This window comes from Triticum aestivum, chromosome 2B (genome assembly GCF_018294505.1).
Source record: "Triticum aestivum cultivar Chinese Spring chromosome 2B, IWGSC CS RefSeq v2.1, whole genome shotgun sequence".
Classification (NCBI taxonomy): Eukaryota; Viridiplantae; Streptophyta; class Magnoliopsida; order Poales; family Poaceae; genus Triticum; species Triticum aestivum.
Window position 1 is genome coordinate 579,207,909 of NC_057798.1, and position 7,996 is coordinate 579,215,904.

Consider the following 7,996-nt stretch of genomic DNA (forward strand, 5'->3'; position numbering starts at 1 on the left):
GACAGCTGGCGCAGTATTTAACACATGCGGGAGAGATGACTGTGGACACCAGATCGGACGGCCCAAAATGTTCAGATTGTGAAAACGGACGGCTAGAAACCCAAAATCGCTGAGAGAGCTCGCTTTAAGTGCGGTTATACTCTCATGTACTAGATCATGGTTGGCGCGCGTTGCTGCGCCCATCTATTTTTCCAGTAGAGTGATATAATTCTACAAATACATAGACGTGAAAGATCTGCATTCGTAACTTCTGAAGGTAAGCCAATATTTATCATTTTATGTAACTATCATCTTGTATATTTTCCGGGTCATATTGACCATCCTCTTAGTTTCATGTCTACGTAGTTTTTTCTAACATCTCATAAATTGAATTATAAATCTACAACACAAGCATTTCATGACCATGAATGTGCCAAGAGGTGATCGTACAAGGAAAGTGAAAACAAATGGCAATCATGAAATTGATCACTATATACTAATCTCGACAAAGCTTCAGAGTGAAACACCTCAAAATAATAATAGTCTGACATCCATACAAAGTCCTATTTTCTCTTAGTTACATATATGTCAGTGACATCGACAATATAATTAAAGGATGGTGTATCTGATGCGACTAAACAGATAGATTAATCAATGGCATGTCGAAAGTTGCAATGCTCTCAGTGGATGGATGGGCTCCTTCAACCGTTGGTGCATTTGATATTCGCAATTCTTGCGCCCTGTGTATTTGTATAGGAAAAAAGATTAGTGGAAGTACTCAATATATGGAACGAAAATACAACCATGACCTTTCTCTTCAGATCAATATAAATGAAAATTTTGTATAAATAACAGTCCAAGACACTACAAATACTATTTGGTGAGCCATGTGGCCACACTTGCTCATGTACATGACAAACTTAACTATATAAAAACTATGCAAAGATGAGTATACATTATTCTTACCAAGGAAGAAGCTACAAAATCAATGTCAACTTTAGTTGGTTCAATGCATGTACATAAATCACCAACACTTATGTTCATAGCAGCATTTGTCTCTCGCTAAATCTGATGAACAAGAAGATAGACATACTTGAGGACTAAATTAAAGATGCAACATAAAGGGTAATATTATGATAAATTTGTACATAGCCAGATACGATGCAGCAATGTCTTATGCTCATGACAAATAGCTGTAGAGGTTTAGAATAAGAATGCAAATAGAGTAGGACCCATTTGGCAAGAAATCCCATAAAATGGAAGAGCTATTTATTCTAAAATAATGCACGAAAAAGATAATTTTAGAATGAAAGGACCATACAATTTGAACAACCATTCAAGTACATTAAGAATCGAGGGAATGTTTATTCTAAATAATAATGTAAGAAGATGACGCCTAAAAATTCTTTAATCCAGATCATAATGCTGATAATTTAGCATATCATTATTGTACTCCAAGATGAAGGAACAAAGTAGATTGATCGTGGTCGTTCCACCATTGTCTCTTAGTTCATCCATGTACTCAAGAGATGTACATCAAGTCGTGCATTAAAATAAAATTTCTGAAGCAATACACATTTAGTAGCAAAAGGAGATGCTACAAATTGTCAAATTCTTATGGTTGTTCTGGTACAAGGTAGTCATATATTTATAATTAGCTATCTACCAGAAAAATTCATTGTATTTCTATAACTTGTGGTTCTTCTTTATATCACTTACCTATTGTCCTGTTTGGCAAGTTATAAACACAACACATGCTAAAAGCACTAATCTGAACTGGGAATGAATTGATGGACCTGTCTCTCAAACAACTTGTAACATGAAGTTGCAAACTGTAACAACCTTTATATGAACCACTCAAAGCATCTACAGAAGTGCATGTTGATAATGAATATCACAACACATGTCAAACCAAATGAAGCGATGATTGTGCCATAGTGGTTGCAAGCAATTCCTATTCCAATATAGAAATTCCAAACAAACAAGCACAACAACCCCTGCAACAAGCAACAGTAAATCAGCTGGGCTTGATATGGGAACATCTACGAAATCACATGGATGAAGAAGAATCGCTAACTGACACAGAACTAAGCAGCGAACATGGCTGACAAATGTCGGGAGGTCTCAATGGAAGGCAGAGAGGGTATAGCTCGATTTTTTCTGTCAGATTGTACAAAGCATTCACCTGATCGATAAAAAAAATCAATGCGGGGTCACATCTCATGTATCATCTCTAATGGAGAAAAAAAATAAGAGCAGGCAACTTGGAGAAAAAAAATAAGAGCAGGCAACTATTTCATCAAGGATGTTGCGTGCTTCAACGACTCTACGGGCTCGACCACCGCATGGAAGGCGTCTGGTCCTCTTCCGGCACGGTGGAGCAGACCACACCATTGCCGAATGAAAAAAGGGGCGGGGTTGGGAGAGCCTCGGACACCATCACGGCGGCGGGCCTGTGAGCCGGTGGCGGCGGCGGACCTAGGATCTGCCTAAGGTTGAGGTCGCCAGCAACGAGAGGTCAACGGAACTACTTGGGATGGGTCCGCTCGTCTATCCCTTCACGCTGGATCCCCTCGTGGCGCCTCGGCTTGAGCGCGTCCGCCATATATCCCCTCGCGCGCCTCGTCTGTTCCTCATCTGACCGCGCCACGAGGATGGTGGCGCCTGTGTCGTGGGTGAGAGAGATAGGAGGGATGGGGTGGGAATTGAACGAGAGGGATGAGTAAACGAACGATCGCCATCCATCCAGGATCGGACGTCTCGTCGTGTAAAAGAACGAGAGAGACTCGATTTGGTTTCGGGAGCAGCTGCCCAGGACAGTTGGCCCATGAGCAGCCCACGCGCGAGAGGAGGTGAGGAGAAGCCCACGTGCGAAAGGGAATGTATCGGACGGCCAACAATGATCAAGACATGAAATCTGACGATAGAACGCTTGGATGCGTGAGAGGCCTCGAATTAGGCTTGGTTTTACTGTCCTTAATTTAACACACCCAAAGTGTTCAGATTGTGAAAACGGACGGTCAGAAACCCAAAATGGCTGAGAGAGCTCGCTTTAGATGCGGTTATTATACTGTCCTTAATATGTGTCTCGCACGTACCGCGTGGACATGAAAAACTGGCGTGCATGAACGCGTGCCGTACTGTCGTCTTCCGGTGGACGGTGAGGAGTGCCACGGCGTACGCACGTTTAGCTCCCGAGCAGCACAGAGAAGGTCCTGCGCGGTACGGCAGCTCACGTACTCTGCCTTGCACGCACACTTCGTGATTTCCGCCGGGCTTTTCCGCACCACCATCGTCCGCGCTCCTCGCGCGTGTATAAGAAGAGCATCACGACGCCGGAGAATGAACTCACCCATACCACTGATCGCCATTTGCACCGTAGAGTGGCACAGAGGGGCAGAGACCGTCATGGCGGACGAGGCAAAGGCGCCCAGTGCCGACGCGATGTCATCCGTGGCGAAGGCGGCGCCGGTGACGGCCGACCGGCCGGTCCGGGCAGACCTGGAGACGCTCGTTCCGAAGCCCTGTGGGTGCCCGGCCAGCTTCTTCGATTCCTCCCTACCATATTCATGGGGTCACAGCACTGCACTGACGAATGTATCTCTGTGCAGACCTGGCCCGAGCTCTGGTTGCGCCCGACGTGTACCATCCCGAAGGAAGCAAGGAGGGGCACGAGCACCGGCAGAAGAGCGTGCTGCAGCAGCATGTGGCCTTCTTCGACCTCGACGGCGACGGCATCGTCTATCCCTGGGAGACTTACGGAGGTAAGGCTCTGTGATCCCTAGTGTTCTCTGGAAAACATCTTATGGCATGAACTTGCCGCCGGTCGACTGTTCAGTTCATCGTTGATCCTGCACGAATTCCAGGACTAAGGGCGCTGGGCTTCAACGTGGTCGCGTCCTTCATCATGGCAGTCGTCATAAACGTTGGCCTAAGCTATCCGACTCTGCCTGTAAGTGCAAAAAGGTTCAGAACTTGGAAAGGTTCGGATGAATGTTGGACTGCATTCTTTTCCTAGACCTGAAGCTCTCATTCATCTCATCTTCCAGAGCTGGATGCCATCTCCCCTGTTCCCAGTCTACATCAGCAACATGCACAGGGCTAAGCATGGGAGCGACACCTCAACGTACGACACTGAAGGAAGGTACGTACGTAGCTTGAATTCGTTCTACTAGTTCAGAAAACGTCATATTGCTCGTTGTCTGCTCCGCTTGGTTACATGCATGACCGGCTTGTGCGATCGCGGGAGCTTAGGTTCATGCCGGTGAATTTCGACAACATATTCAGCAAGAACGCTCGCACGGTGCCGGACAAACTCACCTTGGGTGAGATCTGGAGGATGACCGAAGGCCAGCGGCTGGCCTTCGACTTACCTGGACGGTGAACACTTATGCAACGCTCATGCCATTTGATGTCCGTTCCAGTTTCTCATTAACTGAAATGCTTATGTTATCATGCTGTTAATTCAGGATGGCGAGTAAGCTGGAGTGGATAGTGTTGTACTCCCTCCGTTTCTTTTTAGTCCGCATATAAGGTTTGGTCAAAGTCAAGCTTTGTAGAGTTTGAGTAACTTTATATTAAAAAATATAAACAATCACGATATGAAATCAATATTACCAGATGCACCATGAAACATATTTTCATATTATATAGTTTTAGTATTGTAGATGTTCATATTTTTTATATAAATTCGATCAAACTTTGTATAGTTTGACTTTGATCAAATTTTATATGCAGAGTAAAAAGAAATGGAGGAAGTACGTGCTTGCCAGAGACAAGGACGGGCTCCTTTCAAGGGAGGCAGTTCGTGGCTGCTTCAATGGAAGCCTGTTCGAGTCCATTGCCCGGCAAAGGAAAGAAGCACACCAGAAGAAGTAAACACATGGGGGTGTGCGTACTTTGTGTATGCCTTATAGAAATAAATAATCAAAGGCGCCACCCTCTCCCGCACGCGCCCCTCTCCCGCACGCGCCGTCGGCCGCTCCGGCCGCGGCGGCCACCAACCACCGTCGTCTGACCGCTCGGTCAGCGACGCCACCTCACCCGCGGTTGGGCCGCGCCCGCTCTCCGCGCCCCCCTCCTCAACCCGCTCCAGCTCGCGGGACAACATGGGATGGGGCCGCCCCGCGGCCATCCCAGATCCCGTCCTGCCCAGCGGTCCGTCGGCAGATCCGGTCACTCCGGCGCCCCCCGGCTCTCTTGCGCCTGCCCACGCCGCTCCGTCGCGAATCCTGCTGCGGGGCAAGAGCTCCAACGCCGCGGCCGCCTCCGCTCCGCTGGATAATGAGGCGCATCGCCATTTTGGGCAGCCCCGCCTCAAATCCATTGTCATTAGGCCGTCCCCCCTCCCCCTTTAGGCCAAGCTGACGGCTGGACACAGGTCCAGTGCCGCAACGTGCGCCGGACCAGCGCGCGCGCCCATGCCGGTGGACGGCCGCGCCGGCGTCAATGCCACCGGCCCGCCTTCAATGCTGCTGCTGTCTCCGGGCGCGAGGCCTTCTTAAGGCGTTTCCAGGGGCTTTGCTTCCGGTGCCTGAGCTCAGAGCATCGCCGCGTTGATTGCCGCGATCCTATCCATTGCATTGGGTGCAAGCTCCCCGGCCACATCGCCCGCGACTGTCCAAAAAATCCACGCAACTCCTAGAGCAGGAGCTCGCCTGCAGTAGAGCGCGGGGCCGTCGCCCGCGGCCCAGTCCACACCCTCCTCCGTTTCCCTTCGCCTTCATCGCCGGAGCCGGCCATGGACGGCTGCCGCCACACCGACCCCTCCAGCCGCCCAAGGAACAGCTACAAGGTCGTCATCGAGACGCCGACAATGGAGCACCAGACTGCCTTCCTCCGCCGCCACGCCGTCCTCCTGACCGCTCAGGGGGAGCGGCACGCTGCAAACCCCATGTCAGTGGGGCGCGCGTTCGACGCGGCGCTCCGCACGCCGGCGCACCTGCTTCGCGTCACCAGCCACGACCCGGAGGACTTCCTCGTGCTGTTCGAGCTGCCTGCCCACCACGACAACGCCGTCTGCCTCGGCTCCCTCTCCGTCGACGGTGCCACCTTCACCATCAAGCCATGGCACAAGGATGACCACGTCGTGCACCAGGACTTCATGCTGCATGTGCGCGTGGTCATTGAGAAGATGCCGCTCCAGATGTGGTCGTTGGAGGGCGCGGCAGAGGTGCTGGGCGTCAACTGCATCATCGACCGCCTCGACACACGCACGCACGAGCGCGGCCACACCAAGACGTTCGCGTGCTGGGTGTGGGTGTGGGATGTCGCCTTCATCGCCACCAAGCACACCATCTGGCGGGCCGCGCGTGGCACCGGCCGTGTCGAGACCATGCTTGGCGCCTCTCCCCCAAGCCGCGAGGTTGCTCCACCACCCCGCGTCAGGCAACACCAGATGCTCATCCACGTCGACCGCGTAGAAGACTGGTCGTCACCGTCGCCTCGCTCCTCCCACTCCGGCCAGAGCGGTCTCCCCTCCTTCGGCTCCGACGACGACCGCCCATGTCCGACGACCTAGACTGGCACATGGACGATGCACGTGGAAGACGGTCAAGGCCAGCCCAGGCGCCACCCATCTGTGGTCTCGCCGGCAGGCTGCGGTGGCCTGCAGCTTGGTCCGCGCCGCGACCACGACGACCATGACGGCGCGCACGGCCGTCGGTCTTGGAAGGACGCTCTCCTGGGGCGTGCGCACAGCAGGAAGGAGCACAAGTCAGGGAGCAGCTCCACGGCCCCACCTCGGCAGAGAAGCAGAACGCCCGCGGGCAGGCGCCAGCACAAGGGCGGGCGCCGCGAGCATCGCTCCAGCAGCAGCATCCTGAAGGCCACGCCGCCGCTACCGCTGCTCATGGGGCTGGGCAGCACTGGCACGGAGATCGTCGCTCCTCCGCCACCTGCCGGCCCCGCTTCGCCGGTGTCCGCTTTCTTCGCCTCAGCGGACTCCGTTCGCCCCCCCTTTGCCGCCGCCGCTCACCATCGACACAGCCAACAACCAGCAAGAGATCGATCAGGTCATCACGGACGCGCTCGCCGCCCCACTGGAGTTCTCCTCCGAGCCCGTCGCGGCGGCCTGCCGCGCACCTCCCTCGTCCGTCTCCACTGTTGTCCACGTTGGTGCCATGACACAACAGGTCATGCAGCTCCAGCTTGGCAGCGGGGACGGGCACGCGGGGCCAAGCAGCAGCCTGTTCTCCAAGCCTTCAGCGCCACTCGTCTCTGCTCCACCGGCCCGTCGCACCACAGCTCCACCCAAGACCCACACCAGCGCTATACCGACCAGGCAGAGCACACGGCAGGCGGCTGCGGGACACAAGGCGCCGGTGGCGCAACGCGCCTCTCTGCTTCTGGTCAAGCAGCTCGGCCTGCTCGGCCCCAAGGAAGCCATGACTGCAAAAGCTGCAGAGGCCCTCATCAAGCGCTTCAACGAGCCCCTCTCAGATGAAGACATTGCCATCATCGCCAAGCTCACCCGTCTCGACCCGGAGGCGCTTCGCATCGCAGGTGCCATGGCTGGCCCTGACGCTGTCGCGGACAACCAAGTTTAGTTATGTTAGGTCATCTATCTACTAGTATTAGTCTTCGGCAGTGATTGGCCTTAAGCCAATTCAAGTTAGGATCAATGCTTAGTTATTGTCATAGGTTAAGCTGCTCGCTGCGCGCCAGAGAATTCAGGGGCCTGCTGGTGGTCTCTGGCGCCCCCTGTTATGTGGATTGTGTACCAATTTCCCCCTTCAATCAATAGAAATCATCAGTTGCCGGAGAAGTTTTTATGTGTCCAATGATTAACACAAATCTATCTGTTTTGAGCTGGAACGTCAGGGGATTGAACTCTCCCGCCAGGCGCTTCACTGTGCAGGAGCTCGCGGCAGCACACATGCCTACCATCCTCTGTCTCCAGGAGACGAAGCCGGAATCATGGTCAGCTGAGGCTGCTCGCAAGATCGGTGGGTCAGCAATGGAGGGGTGTGCGGTCCTGCCTGCTGCTGGCACAAGGGGAGGCGTGGCAATCTTCTGG

General features: G+C 53.0%; 1 protein-coding gene across 1 annotated transcript; it reads left to right on the top strand.

Moving 5' to 3' along the window:
• Positions 1 to 3,344: 3,344 nt before the first annotated feature.
• On the top strand, positions 3,345 to 4,857 carry LOC123041703 (peroxygenase-like). Its single transcript, XM_044464280.1, has 7 exons — positions 3,345 to 3,505; positions 3,591 to 3,743; positions 3,846 to 3,931; positions 4,029 to 4,123; positions 4,234 to 4,359; positions 4,449 to 4,475; positions 4,734 to 4,857. Exons 1-7 carry the CDS (start codon positions 3,388 to 3,390, stop codon positions 4,855 to 4,857), a joined length of 729 nt encoding a protein of 242 aa, XP_044320215.1. The 5' UTR covers positions 3,345 to 3,387.
• The last annotated feature ends 3,139 nt before the right edge of the window (positions 4,858 to 7,996 follow it).